Source organism: Budorcas taxicolor, chromosome 1, assembly GCF_023091745.1.
Source record: "Budorcas taxicolor isolate Tak-1 chromosome 1, Takin1.1, whole genome shotgun sequence".
NCBI lineage: Eukaryota > Metazoa > Chordata > Mammalia > Artiodactyla > Bovidae > Budorcas > Budorcas taxicolor.
The window spans coordinates 43,012,231-43,031,626 of record NC_068910.1 but is presented as its reverse complement, the minus strand read 5'-3'; the positions used below and the strand labels follow the sequence as shown (position 1 = coordinate 43,031,626).

The following is a 19,396-nucleotide window of genomic DNA, read 5'->3' as shown; positions in this document are numbered from 1 at the left end:
TACGGGTTGTGGCAGTGGCAGGTGTCTCCATAAGATGGCAAGATTGTGCTAGTCATGTTTTCATTTGTTCATCTTTTCATTCATTCCCTGATTCATTTGTTCATTTATTTATTGATGAATACTGATGGAGCATCTGTTGTGCTCAATCACTGGCTGGCACTGAGAAAGTAATAATGACCTAAAGTGGACCCAGGTCCTGCCCACGTGGAGCTTAGGGTTTAGAGAAGAGAGGGATGGCAACCACCAACACACACAGCTGTAAAAATGGCAGCTGGGTCAGGAGTCTTGAAGGAGTGGAACTCTGTGTTCCGAGAGCCTAAAATGTGCGGATTGCTCGTAGGCAGTGAGAGATGTCTCTGGGGGGGACAGTACCAAGATCCAAAGGGTAGGCAGGACAAAATAGCTGAAGCTGGAAGCAGAAAATGTTCCATGCTCTTCCAAAGTGCCTAGAGTTTTGTTTTGTTAGATAACTTCTTAAAAATTTGGATGAGAAACCTGTGTGATTTTTATACTTGCCAAAGAAAGCACACAAATTCATTTAAGAAATTGTTACCAAAGTTTGTTTGAATTGTTTAATAATTTGCATAACTACTTTCATGTGCTTTTGACAGTTTTATCATAGTTCAAGTTTCCACTTTTCTCCCTGGAATTTGGCTGGCAGCCCATTATGTATCCCCTTCCCAATGTTTTCTCCCTGTTAAGAGGAACAATCAGAATCTTTGGGGCAGTGAGGATTCTATTGCGAAGAGCGGAGTTGGGGACCTTGAAACACCCATCCAAGGTGGGAAGGTCTCATTCAGGGCAAAGTGAAAAGTGGTCATTCCCTGCCCCCTGCCCCCCTGCCCCGCCACTGTCCCCACTTCCTGGCACCTCTCTGCAGCTCCACTTTGAGATCATGGCATCACATCTCAGACTAACACCAGGCTTGTGCCTAAACACCTCAGCTGATCTTTTTCTGAGCTTGCTGTCTTTCTGGCCCACACTCTTCAAGGGTGGAGTGGTGGGGATGGTAGGGATGGTGGTAAAGGGGCGATAATTGTATTTTACTTCTTAGTTTTGCCTTTTGGTGCTGCTGGAGTAGAGCAGACTGAGCAGTGATACCAGTGGGGGACTTAATTTAAGCAGCCTGGGGCGTGGAAGGTGGCCATTTATCTCTGCAGGGGTGGGAGGTAGCAAAAGTGGGGACAGGACTGCCTTCTTTCCTGTCGTGCCGGACCCACCCCCCCCACCCCCAACTACTAATCCTTGTGGATAAAGGCACAAACAGTGTCTTCTAAAAGTAGACAGTGTTGTGGGCAAAGGATGAAGTATCTTGGCAAAGCATATATGCTAATATTGTGTTTGGTGTTAAGTTGCTTCAGTCATGTCCCGTTCTTTGCGACCCTATGGACTCTAGCCTGCCAGGCTCCCCTGTCCATGGGATTCTCCAGGCAAGAATACTGGAGGGGGTTGCCATTTGCTTCTCCAGGGGATCTTCCCGACCCAAGGATTGAACCCGTATCACTTTACATCTCCTGGATTGGCAGGCGGGTTCTTTATCACTAGCGCCACCTGGGACCTGTTAGCCAGTGGTCTCTTCACAAAGCAAAATGATAGGCTGGGACGGATTGGAGCCTGGTATGGGGGCCCAGCAGGCAAGAGCCACCTGAGGACGGGGAGGAAAGAAGCTAAAGGGAGACCTGGGTGGGGAAGAGGCTGGCCGGGAGACCTTCAGGCACCAGCCCTGTCAGTCTAACCACACTTTGCATTTTTTTTCCAGAGTTGCCCCAGGGCGGAAAAGCTAGTGTGTCTCAATAGTGATGTGGAGCCTGAAGGGGGGCCAGCATCTTCCATTACCAGCTCTAAGCACTGTCCCTTATTGTCCCCTTGGTGGCCCAGCTCAGCCTGAGTGGAGGCATCCCTGGGAAACCCCACGGGAGCTGAGGACTCCGGCTGGGGGAGAGCAGAGGTCACACACATCACCACGTCAGCTGTCTCCTCTGTCTTCACTGCCAGTGGGGGCTTTCAGCTCAGGGACCAGGTGTGGTGCAGAGTGACTGAGCCTTGCCCGAGGTTGCCCAGTGGCAGTGGTAAAGCAGTCTTTCTCCTCCCCATGCCAGGCTCTGTATCCTGGCCCAGAGCTCCCAGGTTAAATGCTGCAGTTCAGCTCCAGCGCCCCCTCCTGGAATGCTGAGCCCCAGGCCAACCCTCTGAGCTGTCAGAATCTCTGAGTGTCATTCAAAGTGCTCTGACACTGATGAGCTCTTCAATGTCTCAGTATCCACAGGAACTGCATAGGCAGATGAGGATTTTTGTTGCCTTTCAATTTTTTCATTTTTTTCTAAAAAAAACCCATTATAATAGAAGAAAGTAACAGTCCCATCACCCTGGGGTGAGCATTGTGAATGTTCTAATATATAACCTCTGAACACTTTTCCTATGGACGAAGGAGAGATATTAACAGATTTGTTAATATTAATGCTTAGGCACATGAACTTTGGAGTCAGACTGCTATGCTGCTAAGTAGTTGTGTGACCTTGGACAAGTTAACCAGTCTGAGTTTCCAGTTCCTTATGTGTGAAGTGAGCATAATGGTAGTTCCTACCAGATAAATATGAGGATTAAATGAATTATTAGGGAGGGGGCTTACACTGGTGCTCTGTGTTACCTCCATATTATTTGGGAAGTACTATGTACCAGATGCCATGCCATGCTCTTCAAAGGGATCATATCATTTGGGGCTCCCTAGTAGCTCAGATGGTAAAGAATCCGCCTGCAGTACTGGAGATCTGGGTTCAATCCCTGGGTTAGGAAGATGCCCTGGAGAAGGGAATGGTTACCCACTCCAGTATTCTTGCCTAGAGAATCCCATGGACAGAGGAGCCTAGCAGGCTACAGCCCATGGGGCTGCAAAGAGTCGAACACTTACACTTTCAACTTTCAACAGTATGTACCAGGTGCCATGCCATGCTCTTCAAAGGGGCCATATCATTTCATACTCATCAACTCCCTGAGTTCAGTATTATACTTAACCTTCAAATGAGAATTCTGAGACAGAGAGAGGTACGGTAACTTGCCCAGGGTCACACAACAAGGAAGCCGCAGAGCCAGGATTTGAACACGTCTGTCTGACTGTGGAGCCTGCCTCTGCGAGGTCTACAGTGCTCATATTGATTTTCCCTTACGGTTATGAGACACCCTGGGACTGACTCTCCTGCCCAGCCAGTGAGATCTGTGGGGAAGCCTCCCTAAGGAACCCACAAGTCGGGCAGCACCTGGGAAGGGTCAGGCCCCAAGCTTCCAGCTCTGTGCCAACCAGAGCTCTCTTTGTCCCCAGGACATTGAGAAGACCATGAGTACGGCTCTGCACGAGCTTCGAGAGCTGGAGAGGCAAAACACGGTCAAGCAGGCGCCAGACGTGGTGCTGGACACCCTGGAGCCCCTGAAGAACCCGCCAGGCCCCATCAGCTCGGAACCGGCCAGCCCCCTGCACACCATCGTTATCCGCGACCCCGACGCCGCCATGCGCCGCAGCAGCAGCAGCTCCACCGAGATGATGACCACCTTCAAGCCAGCCCTGTCCGCCCGCTTGGCCGGCGCCCAGCTGCGCCCGCCCCCCATGCGGCCGGTGCGACCCGTGGTCCAGCATCGGTCCAGCAGCAGCAGCAGCTCGGGAGTAGGCAGCCCAGCCGTGACGCCCACCGAGAAGATGTTCCCCAACAGCTCGGCTGACAAGTCGGGCACCATGTGACCTGCGGGATGGCGGGCACCGCCCTGGCCCGCTGCGGCCCGCCGTGGCTGAGGGCGGCCTCAGTGACTTCTGCGCCCTCCCAGGGCTCCTGGCTTTGTCGGGCAGGGACCAGAAGGTCAGCCTGGGAGCGGGTCTGTGCGGAGCTGAGTCCCAGGTCCGAGCCGCAGCGCGCCTTCAGTCACGTGGATCCCCCGCCTCCCTCCCTGGTACACACAGACACCCGAGCGAGCGGTGAGGAGCGGCACTCCGGCTGGAGCGATTCCCGAGATCACGGCCCGTGTTAAATGGCTTCGCCCGCATATCGTCACTGGAAAATTATTCTCTCGACATTCTCTCTACATGCATATATACGTGTTTATGTATGCGTCTGCATATGTACACGTATGTATGAATGTATGTGTCTGTAGGTGTGTGTATATATATATATTTATGCATCTATATACATATACTAGATCTGGACACACATACAAAATGTATATAGGATCTCCTTTTTCTTTTTATGAAACTTAGATTTACCTCAGACCCATGCCACCAAACACCTCCCGCTGAGTTATTTGGTGGGATTTGCAGGGACTTTTCTGGGAGAATTTAAAGGCCCACAGTAACTGCGAATGAAGCAATATACCACTAACCTGCAGAAAAACAAAACCAGTCTCCCACTGTCTCCAGAAGTCGTGGCCTTCCAGAACAGTCTGCCCCTAAAGGAAGTGTGGGGCAGGCGACACCCTGGGCAGGCTGCTCCCACAGGTGGGGACCACTTCACAGAGCCCCCTCCCCATCCATGCCCCAGAGACCCTGCCTTTTCAGAGACCCTGCCTTTCCACCCGGAGGCCAAGACCAATTGCACCCCCAAAAGCATGGAGGACGTTGGCAAGAAGAGCCCTGACCTCAGCGGCCTGTGTTCGTTAGTAGAAGAGGGGATGGTGAGAGCCTGAGCCCCATCGTAGCACAGTATTATGTGTGGTTGGGAAAAAGGAAAAAAACAAAAAACCAAACACAGTGGTGTGGAACACTTCAAAACCTAGAAACGCTGTAGGAACAATTCTGCGGTAACTGTAGAGGTTTAACTTATACCATTTTCAAAATATTTAATTTTTTCTTTTCCTCTTTCTACTAATTATACTGTGTCAGATTCTGGAACTAAACAGGCAAGGAGAGTTTGAGTCCCATCGTTTTTTAATTTGAAATCAGGCCGTGACGCGCTCTGGCTGGCGGCCTTTTGCATGAAGCACACAGGGCTGTAAGTACGCAGCTCAGACCAGGCCTGGGGAGGGAGTCCTTGTCACCTGCCATCCAAGAGAATGCTTCGGTGGAGTTTATGCAGTGAAATAGCTGCCTCCTCCTCCTTCCCTTCCCTTTCACCCACCTCCTCCAGCTCATTTAACACAATTGAAAATATGGGGAAAGAATTGGGGGGGGGGGGGGGGGCGTGTCACCTCATTGAGCCTCAGTTTCCTGCTCCATAAAATGTGAGCAAGCAAACCATGCAACCTAGGAAGCTCTGTGCCAACATGGTTGCTCTTTTCATTGTCATCAGTAAGGTGAAAACCACCTAGCACCTTCCTCTTGAAACCTCCTAATGGCATTTGAGAAGTGGGCAGTGGAATTTTCGTACCAGCTTCATAAGAGTCGTGAAGCACAATCCTGCAGATAAGTCACCTCTTGACATTCCATCATTACCATGTCAGCCCACTGGATTAAGTTTTGCCCTCTCCTCTGGTCCCCAGAGGGAGTCATATGAAGCCACATTTACCTGGGTGTGTAGGGATGGTGAGCCACACTGCCTTGCCTGAAGGACTGGCCTTGAGAGTAGGGAGGAATAAGAAGGGCTCAAAAAGAGAATGCCAGGGAGAGGCTAGTGATAAATTCGACCTTCTTTGTTTTGCCTAGAGTTGGAAATGGAAGAGCCTTAGATGGAGCTAGGACCCCTCTGCCATTTAGCATATAAAGTAATCCCCCCTCCCCCTCCACTGCATTACAGCTTAGTGAAGGAAACAAGGCCTTAGGATGGCTATGACTTGCCCAAGATTTAATAGATGGCTGAGGGTGCGGCTGGGTCTGGCTCCTAAAGCCATTTATTTGCAAGGATTCTGTGACGTCCAGCCAGGACAAGAGACTTCTCATTTCTACCCCAGAGAGACTCCCAGACCTTAAATACAGTGGCCTCCTGTGCAAAGGATCCCATTCTCTGCCATGACTACCAGGTGAAACATGAAAGTTTGAGTTGACACATCTGTTGCCTGATATACATAACACCGGTCAGGTCATGTGGGTTTTCCTCTGAACTGACTAACATCACCTTTTCTTACTGAATATAGGCCTGCCTTTCACCGAATTACCTACCTGAAGGACAGGGCCTTTCTCTTTTCTTTAAGCACCTGTTTTCCCACTGGGAAGTGGCCGATGAGCTCACATTTAGGCAAACTCACACCCCACTCATCCAGCTCCAAATCTGAGCCTTGACGCAGAACCAAATGGAAAAATATTGCCCACCACCCTCCACCCATCTGGCGCTCTGCATGTCTCAGGCCCCCTCCACACGCACCCAGGCCCGCCCACCGTCATGAGCATTGGCATTCTCTTCTGACTCCTGCCTGTGTTAGTCCACTATATATTGCTGTATTTGCTTAAATGCTGGAAAGTAACTGTTAAAATGTGAAACTGTAATTTTTAAAAAGGCTACAATGAAATTATAGCCAATGCCACTCACCAAATCTTTGCACCTAGTAGATAGTAATGTAAAAAAACAAAAACCAGAAACCTAACTGTACAGTGAGTGTGGGGGAAATGTAGTAACCTAGTTAGTAGTCCTCAGTATAACCAATTGTACAAGGGGAAGTGGTGTTTACCTACCTGTCCATCACCATTACTGGAAGCTGTACTGATCAGTTCATTGATAACGGGCAGTTTTTTTTTTTTGGTTTTGTTTTTAGTTTTGCTCTTCACAGAATGATTTCTTAACCTTCAATTTACCCTGAGGTCAAGCCTTTTGTCTTTCTGTGTTACCGGTGTTCAGTCTCTTTTAGGAATGAACCAGCAAGATGTTCATTTAAAACTGACCAAAGAACAAATTCATTCCTGGTCTAGTTTCCTGGGCCTGGGGCCCAGCCTCCGGCCGCTAAGGACCTTTCTTGGATAAAATTGAGAACGAGCCGTGCTTCCTACCCCACGCCCCCTCTCTCCCTTTAGTCCCCTTTCCTCTTAAAAGAGCTGCTCTGAACTGTGGGATTCTGTGAAAAATTCTTGCCTTTCCTTGTTTTCAGTGCTAACGATTTCTCACCTTGAAGCGCCTTTTGAACCCCGGACAGAGCGCACAACTGGAGGGAATTGTCAGCTTGGGAATTAGACTTGTGTGTGTGTGTGGGGGGGGTCTTTTCTCTGAGGTCACTGGGCCCTCAGGGGCAGGAGAGAAATGGATTCCCACCAGGTTCCTATCCCATGAAGAAATCTGAGTGGGAAGAGACGCAGGGAAGTGGAGCCATCCCTCGGCTGCCGGCCGGAACCAGCAGCTCAGTGATCTGCCTTATAAACACTCCCCAACTGGTTGGTGGTACCCATGTGGGGCCAGTGCGGGGAAGGAAGGGCCTGGCGCGGGGCTTGCTTCCCTTTTGGAGGCCCTCAGAGTGCCTTGTCGGGGGGGTTATTTCTTTCTCATTCAGGAGGCATGGATGCAGAGGACTTCCTGGGTCCTGGTCGTTACCCGGCGCTCAGTGCGTGGACGTGGCTGTTGGAAAACCACGAGGACTAACGTAATGGTTCTTCCTCTTAGTCTCTCTGTCCCTGACTTTTCACACTAGAGCAAATGCCTCATCCTCCCGAGAAACCCAGAAAGAAGACACGGCTGGCTCACGACTGTAGGGGGAGGGAAGGCTGCTGGGTTCAGGGAGGAGGGGTCGGGAGGAAAAGCTAGGAAGGGGTGAGCCGAGGTGTTGCTGAGATGATTTTCTGCTGTGCAGAGCTAGTGCTGATGTCTCATGTCAACTTCCCTGGTTCTCTGGGGTCCCCGCTCCTCTGAGCAGCTGCGTAGAGAATTCCCCACATATCCAAAGCTGCTGGGGGAGCTGGGGGCGGGCGAGGGACTTTGCTGCCAGCTCGGGGTCCTCCTCACCTCTCCGAAGTTGATCTGCCAGCGTCCTGCTGTCTCATCCTTTGGGACTGCTCCTTGCTGATGCCTCCTCTCCATGTGAACTGTCCGAGGCAAACGACGACCTTGAACCAGAACGGCCAGGGTGCACTTTACTTTCCTTGGAAAGAAGTAGCTTCTGGCCAGGGTTTCTGCTCAGGCTCTAGTCCCTGGCAGTGTGACTGTTTACACGGTTTGGCAATAGGTTCGGTTCTGATTGCTTCAGAGTGGCTGGTCTATTTAGTTTCCTTTGGTTTCCTTCCTCCCCATACTGTCAGGAAAATCAAACTGAAACCACCCTAGGAAATTGCTGGTTGCCTGTCCCCATGTGGTGATAAGTGTTGCCCTCTCCCGGACATCGTTTCTCTCCCTTGCAACCCAGCGCCCGTGCCGTAGAGTGTCTGACTGGATCCTCTGTTGCGTATTCTCATGGTGCCTGCTGGTTTGACGTGGAGCTACCCTGTGAAATAAAACAGCTTAACTTTTCCCAAATGTACTCTGGTGGCTTTTTGGAAGGGTGAGGTGGCCCGTTGGGGATGGGGAGGGGGCAGGTGTTCCTACCTTCCAGTTCGTGGTCTGTGTGCTTCCAACCGGGAAGCATCCCTGAAGTATCCCTTAGCTCAGACCCAACAGGGTGAAGGCCAAGGTCCAAGGAAGGCTGCGTCTGCTGCGGAGCTAACTGGAAGAGGTAAGTGAGGGGTGCCTGCTGGGAACTGTCAGAGCAGAGGCAAGTAGGAGAGGGAGCTGCCATCTGTAGAGAGGCCTTCCAGAGTTTATGACAAATCACCAGAGGCCACAGGATACTACTTCCAGTGTGAGCATACGTAGCATTTTAGCATCTGTTGTCTACACACATGTGATACAGCCCCTGGACTTTTTTATGTGTGTGTGAAGTGTCCGTTGATCACTTAATCTGCCCCGTGCACGTGTGCTAAGTTGCTTCAGTGGTGTCTGACTCTTTGTAACGCTATGGACTGTAGACCCCCAGGCTCCTCTGTCCATGGGTTTCTCTAGGCAAGAATACTGGAGTTGGTTGCCATGCCCTCCTCCAGGGGATCTTCCTGACCCAGGGATCAAAACTGCATCTCTTAGTCTCCTGTATTGGCAGGCCGGTTTTTTACCACTAGGGTCACCTGGGAGCAGTTTCTTGCCCAGGCACTAGATTAAGCCCTTTATGTGCACTTTCTCATCAAATTCTCAAAACCACCCTTGAAGGTAAGTAACTGGCTTCCCTGGTGGCTCAGCAGTAAAGAATCTGCCTGCAATGCAGGAGATGCAGGAGACAAGGGTTCAATCCCTGGTTCGGAAAGATACGGTGGAGAAGGAAACGGCAACCCACTCTAGTATTCTTGCTTGGGAAATCCTATGGACAGACGAACCTGGTGGGCTACAGTCCATAGGATTGCAAAGAGTTGGACACAATTTAGCGACTAAATAACAAACCCTTCTTAAACCCCATTCGGCAGAAGAGAAGCGGAGGCTCTGAGAGACTACACAATTTGTCCAAGGTCAGGCTAGGAAGTGAAGTTGCTGGGGTCCAGCCCCGGTGGATCCAGGGAATTCGAAGGGTGGACGGCGTTGGCGAGGAAAGACTTGTTTATTTATTAATATAAGATTAGATTAAGAAACAATAGTGTCGTAGGAAAATTAAGTGGAGAAAGAGGGATGAATAACTTGGATTACACGGAAGGCCAATAAAATCCCAGACAAGGAATTTGCACCATCTACAGTGGGCCACCGGCACTCGCTTGAATATCTAAGGGTGCCTCATCTTAGGTTCCCTTTCACGCGGGTCTTAACAGCCAGGGCAAGTAAGTAGACTTGGTGAGCCTCCGCGCCCCAGATGGGAATTCAGCCTGAAGTTAAAGTAAAGAGGAAAAAGAGACACGGGGGATACGAGTCCAGCGACTAGCTCCGGCCCCTGTTGTTCAGAAGGCCTTTTATACTTTTGATAAAACATGGAGATCAATGGGTAACATAAAGTTGTGCAGCGTTAGCAGTCCAGACTCTTATCAAAACCAGGCTTCTCTCTGCATACCTAATTGTACACACAAGTCTTAGGTGATTTACATCATCTTCTGGCTAAGAAGGGCCAATTAGCATTTTACAGCCTTTTTTCTGATAAGGGTTTGTTAACTAGAAGACTTATTTGTGTTGATCTTCCCAAGGTTGGTGCCACTCTCAGAAAGCACTAAATAAAGTTACATTCTTACACAGCAAAGATACAGCAACTTATAACAAGTAGAGGGAGTACAGTGATTTACAGCAAAAGAGAAGCAATTAACTCAAAAGTCTAGTGTTGCTAACATCAAAACTACTATGTATCTTTTTCTACATCCTGCTTACATTGAGTAACATCCTTCCAGGTGCCTAAAAGATAAAGAATATGGAGGCCTGGCAGCAGTCATTGAGTCAACAGTGAAAACCCTCTACCAATATAATTTTTAACTCTTTAGAAAAGGCTCTGTATCTTTAAGATGCTTTCAAGCTTTGTGCCTCTCGCGGTTGGGGGGCTGTAAGCAATTCACAAGCTGTAAGAGGTCCAGGGAATCTGTTAGGCAAGCTAGAGAGCAATCCGAGGGGGTTAACTGAAACATCCCTTTCAAATGCAGAAGACTAAAATAAAGCCCTGAGTTGACTTTTTCCAGAGAATATTAGAAAAGTGGGAAAGCAGAGCAGATTCTTATTTTTTGGGGGGGTGGATGCTCAAGAAATTCCAGGGGGAAAACCTGAGGTCTGATTAGCCTTGCCATTAGAGCTCTTGCCCCATGACCTTGTCACGGGTGGAATTCCTCACGCTGGCTCCCGGCATGAAGTGAAGTGAAGTGAAGTTGCTCAGTTGTGTCCGACTCTTTGCGACCCCATGGACTATAGCCCACCAGGCTCCCCCGTCCATGGGATTCTCCAAGCAAGAACACTGGAGTGGGTTGCCATTTCTTTCTCCAGGGGATCTTCCTGACCCAGGGGTTGGACCCAGGTCTCCTGCATTGCAGGCAGATGCTTCCAAGCAAGAACACTGGAGTGGGTTGCCATTTCCTGCTCCAGGGGATCTTCCTGACCCAAGGGTTGGACCCAGGTCTCCCTCATTGCAGGCAGACGCTTTACCCTCTGAGCCACCAGGGAAGCCCAGGAAGTGAAGGAGCCCTCATCTAAGCCCAGTCCATCTAACCCTGCAGCCTTATACATTCATTATCCTGCCTGCCCTGGAGCAAGTTCTTCACAGCAGGGTTAGCAGCAGGCTCCCAGGATTAAGGTAGCTCTCTGTGGGCAGAAGTCCAGGAAGTCTCCAGGGCCTTGCCTTTCCCATGAGCCCTCTGACTGATCTGGACTTTGAAGAGAACAAGATCTTCTGCCAGCCTCAGGGAATCCATCAGTAACCCCATAGCTACTCAACACTCCGTGGCGGCCTCTAGCTAATTCCAGGCTCTCACAGGGTGAAACCTGCTGAGGGGCTGGATTTGGGGTGCGTTCTGTAATCTGTTTACTGGCTCAAAGCAACCATGCTCACTTGAGAACCCCAAAGCAGAAGCCTCTCGTTCATTCAGCAAGGATGTGGGAAGCACCTTTGTGTGAGCCTTGCCCCAAGCTGGCTGCTGGGGAAACAGATGAATGAGACCCATTTCTTACCCTAAGGTTGCTCACAGTCTAATTGCACAAGATCATCACTCCAGAATCCTGAAATCAACTTTGGCTCCTTATGACAGTGTTCAAAATGACGGCATCTCTGACCCACAGAGGCACAAAGAAAAGGCATGTTTTAGCTGCCTGATGGCTTTGCCAGCCAAAAAGCAGTCCATTGCTGGACTGCTTACTTCAGGGCACGCCCGTTTAGGATTCTGTGAATGACCGACTATCCAACCCAAACAGCCTTAAGGAATATATTGGCCCACACAGCTGGGAACTCCAGGCTAGACGGAACAAGGTCCAGGCACAGATGTTCGGAGCGTGGTGCTGTCTTCTAGCCACCATCCCTTCCTCTCAGGTGGGCTTTGCTGAGCTCTGCCTGTTAGCTTAAACAGAGCCTAGGGACTCTCTGATATCTCTTGACTGCCCGATGGCTACAGAAGCTCCCCCTGCCTGCACCTCCTCGTCTTCAACACAAGGAAAGTCTTAAGTTTAATTCACCTTAGTCAGAATTGCCCTGCAAGTCATCCCTGAAGCAGCTAGAGGTAAGCAAGCCCCAATGTCCAGGGTGGTGTCAACCCCACCCACACTTTCTATCAGGAGATCCTGGGGGTTGTCCTCATACTCTAGACCGTGGTAAATAATAAATGGTCACTGAGTTGTAGGGTGATTAGTTATGCAACAGTAGCTAACTGATACACTAGAAAAATGCTCATGTAGATACATTCCAACTTTGCGTTTAGCATTAGTACATAATAAAGCTAATACTCATCGGTCATATGCTGGATGTTCTTCCCAGAACACAGTGCAGAATACTTCCCATACTCCACCTCCCTGAACACTTAAGACCACCCACAGGGGTCATTTCTGTGAGCATCCCTATCTGACACATGAGGAGGGTCATGTGCAAGGGCTTTAAGTCCAGGATTCCACATCTGCTCTGCTCCCCTGACCCCTCATCTCTAGGTAAACGCTTTGCCTCCCCACAGCACCCATGGCCTAAGAAGAGTACAGCCATCCCCATCATGTGAATGAGGACTCTTTAAGGCCAGATCGCTTGGCCCTCCCCTCCTTACCAGCCAAGAAGCCTCAGGAAAGTTCTCTACAGTCCTGCCCTTGAGTTTCATCACCTCTAAAGCAGGGACAGTACCAGTACCTACTGTAGAGGCTTGTTGTGAGAAGTAGGTAAGTTAGTACATAAGACGTGCTTGGGACAGACAGTGCCTGGCACAGAGAAAACTCTCAATACGTGTAACTGCTATAAAGATGATCTTTCCTTCTGGAGAGTCCTAATTCCAGTGCCCCAGGCCCAAAGCCAAATTTGTCCGTTTCCACAATGGGCCTTGGGGCCTTTGTGTAAGCTGACTGACTGCTTCTAGTGCAGGGCCCCAAATGAGAACATACATGTTTATAAAGCATCTGTACTGAGCACTTCCTGTGTGCCACGCACCATTCTAAGCAACTCACATGGACGATCTCATTCTCCTCCCACAGAGAAACTATAGGGTATTAACTATTATTAAGCCCCATCAGGTTCAGAGAAGTAGTTACTTTCTGCAGAGCACACGGTTGAAAAATGGTAAACTTGAATACCTGTGGAAGAGGCCAACTCAAAACAACAGAGGTGGCTGGCTACTCCCTGGGCCCCCATCCCTGTCCCTCCAATATGCCCAGCCTAGGTATCCACTTCAGCAATGTCAAACACATAGACACCCATGTCTGTACGGACCCTTCCAGATTCCTGGTGGCCCCCAGATACACAGACACTACTTAGACGAGTGGCTGCAGGATGGCAGCATCAGGGCTGAATGTGACGCTTTGATGCTCAGAGACCCCCAGCACAGGCCCCTTAGTGAACGCTCGATTAAATGCGAGGATCAGGTGAAATAAATACTTGTGGAATACATGGGGTGATTTCGCCTCTGCATTTCCTCCTCAAAGCTTGGGCCCACATCCAGCTCAATACCCTACTGCCATCATGTGGCCGTTTGTGAAATAGCAGGTGGGATCCATGGTCTCTGATCCAAGGCTATTGGTCAAGAGCCCTGGTGATGATCACTTGAGCTTCTGATTGGCATCTGAAGGGAGGGAGTCTTGGGAGAACTAAACCCTCAGGATCTGACATCATCTCTGGGCAGACAGTGCCAGAACTATGTCGACTTGTAGGACAGTCTACAGGGGTTGTAAAGGATTGCTTATTGTGAGGAAAACCCACACATTTGGTGACCAGAAGTGTACAAAGTGAAGTGTCCTGTGTGTCCAGTGAAGGAAACTCGGGGCAAGAGAGACACAGTAGGGAGCAGTTGAGTGTTCCCCAAATAGTTCACCTAATTCAGTCTTGTAACTTGAGAGTTGGGTTTCAATGTTTGATTAGGTCCAGTTTCACCCTTTCCGGGCAGCGACGCTTCCTGGAGGGTGTGTTCTCCACATCATGTCACATCGAGCGCTCTGTGCTGTTTGGTTCTCCCTTTCAGGATTGCTGAGGGGGGTCGGTAGGTCCAGGGGGGTTCACCCTCAGCCCTTCACTGTGGCCTGATCATTTGGAACCTAAGTATCCCACCCCCCAAGAACCCCAATGGTCTTACAATGATTTTATAATTTTATTTCTTCTGTATTGATCAACTAGAATTCTCATCAACAAAGGCTAGTATTTGCTTAAAATACAGTTCATTCTGGAAGAGAAGAATAAATGCTTAATTCTTTCTCCTTATTTATCAACTTTAAGAGTAAGAAACCAGTATAATCCCTACCTCCATTGGTAGAAAATGAGGACTTTCTTTGTTTCTGCTGAGACCCATTATAAATTCCTGGATTTTAAAATAGTCAATGCATTCCAGTGAGTTACAGTCAATATTCTTTTTGTGGCTTAGGTCAGCAGGGGAAGCTTTAAGCTGGCTCCATTCATTTTGGGCAACTTTCTCATTTGGGCACAATAAGATTTCCCAGGCTCCTCTCCTATTCTGCCCCAGGTCTAAAATGAGCCACGTTTCCAAGGAGCCCTATTCCTCTTCATGGGGACAGTATTTAAGGACCCCCAACCAGTGCACTAGTCAATGGTGGGGCTGAGACTTGAACTCAGGCAGTCTGACTTCAGAGCTGGTACTCTTAACCACTCTGCCCTCTGGTTAACAATGGGTATTAATGATAATAATAGTCATATTTATTACTATTACTCCTACTGCCATAACCAGCCACTCACTATGTGTCAGACACCTTAGTAGGTACCTCCCAACATTTAAAAAACATTTAAAGAACAAAATTATTCTAAAAGCCCTTGGACACAGGCATTATATTCTTATCTTATGAAAAACGAAACTGAAGCTCTGAAAGGTAAGTGACCCATCCAAGATCACCTGGTCAGTGGCAGAGCGTGGATGAAAACTTAGGTCTGTGTGACTCTGAATCTTGTTCCTTTAGTCAACAGAGAATTCTGTCCTGAGTGATTCCCAGCCTGCCTCCTTCCAGTGGTCCCTAGCTCTGCTCTGGGACTGTCTGTGTCCCAGAGTCCCCGGGCCAGGTGATCCACACATCCTCATTCGAGGCATGGCAGGGATCCTGGAGGAAGAATGGGGACAGAGAGGAGTGTGATGAAGAGAGACCCCAAAAAGGAAGGTGCAGAGAGGGCCAAGACCTCTCAAGATATAACCAGACCAGGCCCTGTATTTAGCTGGAAGATATTCCCCTGACTAAGGTTGTCAGATTTGGCAAATAAAACTACAAGATGCTCAGTTAAATTTGAATTTCAGATACACAGTGAATAATTTTTTAGTCTAAGTATGTCACATGCCATGTTTAGGATCTACTTATATTTAAAAGGGTTTCCCTGACCTGATAGCTCAGTTGGTAAAGAACCTGCCTGCAATGCAGGAGACCCCAGTTCAATTCCTGGGTTGGGAAGATCTGCTGGAGAAGGGATAGGCTACCCACCCTAGTATTCTCGGGCTTCCCTGTGGCTCGGCTGGTAAAGAATCTGCCTGCAATGTGGGAGACCTGGGTTTGATCCCTGGGTTGGGAAGATCTCCTAGAGGAGGGAAAGGCTACCCACTCCAGTATTCTGGCCTAGAGAATTCCATGGTCTGTATAGTCCATGGGGTCACAAAGAGTCGGACACGACAGAGCCACTTTCACTTTCTGTACTTAATCTGGCAACCCTGTCCCGATCCTCACAATAGGAGAGTCTACTGAGCACTGACTTGAGTTTTTTGTACAGAACATTTTGTTTTTACTTCTGAGTAAGGAATACTTTACTTTACTTCTGAATAAGGAATACTTGGATCATCTCTTTATTGATCTAACAGAAGGAGAATGTCTGTGGAACCAGCAGCTTGTTATAGGAGATTGACTCCCACGGGTGGGTAAATATCATGGGGGGAGGGAAGACAGATGCTTTTTTTTCCTGAGCTCAAAGTGGCTTTCAGAACCTGCTTGTGGCCTCATGTGGACTTTCCCTCCCCGGGCTCAGAGGTGGGCTTGAGCTGGTGCTGTGGAAGAGGGTGGGAAGGGAACTGCTCAGCCAGGGAGGAGATTTATGGGAATGTGCGCTTATTCCAGTGATTCACTCAGTCATTCAGTCTCACCAAGCAGCTGGTGGCAGGAACTCAGAGGTGAATGGCATTGGGTGCTGCCCTGGAGGCTCTTCAGAGCCGTGGGTGGATTTGGACCCCAAGGTTCAACAAGTGATGCCTGCTTTTAAATCTGTATTCATAGTTGAATGAAGAGTCTGACTCTTTGCGACCCCATGGACTGTAGCCTGCCAGGCTCTTCTGTCCATGGGATTCTCCAGGCAAGAATACTGGAGTGGGTAGCCATTCCCTTCTCCAGGGGATCTTCCCCACCCAGAGATTGAAGCTGGGCCTCCTGCATGGCAGGCAGTTTCTTTACCATCTGAGCCACCAGGGAAGCCCAGTTGAACGGGAAGCGTGCATTTCTTTCTCTGTCTTCTCTCTCCCCTTCCTTCCCCATTCCTTTTTTTCTTTTCTCATCTCCTCTCTATCCTTTTCTCACCTCCTCAGCACTTTGCTACCTTAAACTGTGTAACCAACTAGTCCCATAAAGGAACAATTACTGATGCACTCAGACTTGGGATCTGCTCTTGGTCTCATTTTCTTTATCTTCCCAAGCCTACCCTCTCTCCCTGCATCTAGAACTAGGCAGTGCATCCAAAGTAGCCTGGATCCAATGTATCCAGTGCACCCTGGAGTTCATTTACATTCCCTTTTCTGATTGGCTGACACAAACCCACTGCACCCCCTAACCTGCCACTGTCCACCTTCCTTTCGGAGCCCCACTGGGTCCAGCATCCTGGGTTTCTTAGATCTCTGCCCTGAGGCCTTGTCTGCTCAGTTATTCCTCCATAAAGTGTCAATGGGTGATCCCTTCTGCTCTGGTGCTAAAAGATCTAGATTCAAGATGAGAATGCCACTGGTGAGCTGTGTGATCTTGAATGAGTCCTTTTGCCTCTCTGAGGCTCAGTTCCTATATCTATAAAAGGGGAATAATTCTCATGATGAGGGCCTTACGAGAATATTCTGTACTGGTTAATAGAGATTCTTAAGCTAGAGTGGCCAAGTTAAGTCCTTCCTCTTCCACTTACTAGCAGAATTCCCTAAGTCAATTAACCTGTATATTTCCCTTTCCTCATTTGATTAGAGTGAGCCTGAAATAAGTCAATATGTGTAAAAACATCTAGAACAGTGCTTTGTATACAAGGGTCTAATAAGTGTCAGCTATTATTATAAAGGATATTAAACTCCTCTGTCCAAATGCTGTTAATATCATTACTGCCCAGTGAGTCTTTGGGCATAGACTGGGAAAAATCATTAAGTACATCTCTGGCTCAATTAAATACAAACTCTGGTCAGAGTTTCTTATGAAGAGGGTCCAAAGTAGTGAAGCCTTAACCTCTCTGAGCCTCAGTGTCTTTGTCTTTAAAACGGCAATGGCAGCCTCACTTCTGCCTACTTCAGAGGGAAGCTGTGACTGGCCAATGGTAAACACTTCAAAAAATGATTGCAGGAATGGATGCATGGACCACACGTGGTGGCAGTGGCAAGTCACAGGGGTCTTCCTGAGCAATATAACCGTGCTGACTTGCTGCTCATGAGACCTCATGTGAGAGGCACACATCAGGCAGCCTATCCATGAGTGCTGAGTTGAGCAGACAGTCTGGGTGATGTGCTGGTCAGTGCTTCATGTTTGGATAACAAGCACTCATAGTCACTTGGTGAGAGTATAAATGTATCGGTTCAGCCTTTTCGGAAAGTCATATGGTGCTCGCTATTGTGTCAAAAGAGCACACAAGTTGACTCAGTAGTTCCATTTACAGGAAATTATCCCCAGATATTCTGGCTCAGGTATGCTAAAATTTATATAGATAATGTGTTCATTGCAACTGTTTGTAATAATGAGAAACTGGCAACAACCTAAATGGTTGTCAGATGGGCATAGGTAAATAAATTGTGGTACATCTGCATTACGGACTACATAGCTAGCAAAAGGAATGAGGTATATCTATATGTATTAACATGGAGAAATTTCAGGATGTCTGTAGGTAAACAAACAAAAATTCAAGTTGACAGAGGTGTGCATTTAATATAATAACATTTGTGGGAAAAAACACTGTATCTGCGTTTCTGCACAGGAAATATTTGGAAGGCTATGCTCCAAAGGTAAGATGTTAAATTGGGTTAACCATCCTATGTGAGAAAAGAACTCCTATTTTCAGTCCAGAGGCTCTATTTGTAGCCGGGTCAAAGACATAGTATAACTCAAAGAAACTCTACTCACTTTTTCTGAGCCGAAGCTTTCTCCTGCGTAAACTAATAATGATAATACTTACCTCACAATCTTGTGATGGAGTGAGAAGGGACAGATCTTTATGGCAATCAGAGAGGGCGACCGAAATGAGGAGGCATGATCCTAGACTTGGAAAGGTTTGACAAGGCCTGGATGCGGTTTGATTCTAGGCTGTCTTTTTCTAAAATTCAACAGGCATTCATTTAGTAAGGGTGTACTACAAAACCCGCCTGCGGGCTTTTTAACCACACAGGTGCGCACAGAGCCGTTGCGGGAGCCTGGCGCTTGAGCAATAAGAGCAATAAGGGCGGGCTGCGCTCCGCCCACGTACTGCAACTCCCAGCATGCTCTGCAAACGCGTCGGGCGCGTCGCGGACTGATGACGTAGCCCGGTAGCGCGGGGAATTTCGAGTGGCTGAGGAGCGCAGGAGACCAGTGGGTAGCGGACCCCCTCAGTTTCTTTAGAGGAGACCATGGACTCTCTGGTCGAGCCCCGGTGGCCTCCGGCCCTGGCAGTCATGAAGGTGAGTGCCTTGGGAAGGTCGGGGCCGTCTGGGCGACCGCGGGAGGCCAGCCCCACCTTGAGGGGAAAGAACCGGGCGCCAGCGGCCAGCTGGGCCAGGGTACTCTGCTCTGCCCCTCTGCTTGCCATCGCGTGACGCTGGGCCTGTTTCCTCCTCCGGCAAGTGCCGGGAACAGGCCTCGGTCACTGATGGTGAGCCGAGATTGGCCGTCATATGGAACGGGATACTCTGCGGTTCAGTCAGAACAACAATGATCCTGAGAGAAACATTACTCCAAACAGTGGAAACAACAGTGACACCTAATCTTTTCTTAGAGCTCACGGCGTGTCAAGCATTATGTAAACTCTCCCAGTACTTTAGTGGAGAATCTCCCACAGTGACACCGGACAGAGTTTGGGTGGATCTTGCATCAAGAAACATTTATTTAATCACCTAGCAAAGCAGGTGTCTCCTTTACATTTTCTTTCATTTCTTTTTTTTTTTTTAACTTTATTTTACTTTACAATACTGTATTGGTTTTGCCATACATTGACATGAATCAGCCACGGGTGTACATGAGTTGCCAATCCTGAATCCCCCTCCCACCTCCCACCCCATATC

General features: G+C 48.8%; 2 protein-coding genes across 2 annotated transcripts in view; both read left to right on the top strand.

Moving 5' to 3' along the window:
• The window catches only part of SRGAP3 (SLIT-ROBO Rho GTPase activating protein 3), a 248,508-nt gene extending 244,778 nt beyond the window's left edge, over nucleotides 1–3,730 (top strand). The window contains exon 22 of the mRNA XM_052635588.1: nucleotides 3,317–3,730. Within this exon, the coding sequence (XP_052491548.1) occupies nucleotides 3,317–3,730 (414 nt within the window). The remainder of the gene's footprint in view (nucleotides 1–3,316) is intronic.
• Nucleotides 3,731–18,669: 14,939 nt separating this feature from the next.
• Nucleotides 18,670–19,396, top strand: part of RAD18 (RAD18 E3 ubiquitin protein ligase) — a 113,273-nt gene continuing 112,546 nt past the window's right edge. The window contains exon 1 of the mRNA XM_052647438.1: nucleotides 18,670–18,796. Coding sequence (XP_052503398.1) covers nucleotides 18,746–18,796 — 51 coding nt within the window. The 5' untranslated portion in view covers nucleotides 18,670–18,745. The remainder of the gene's footprint in view (nucleotides 18,797–19,396) is intronic.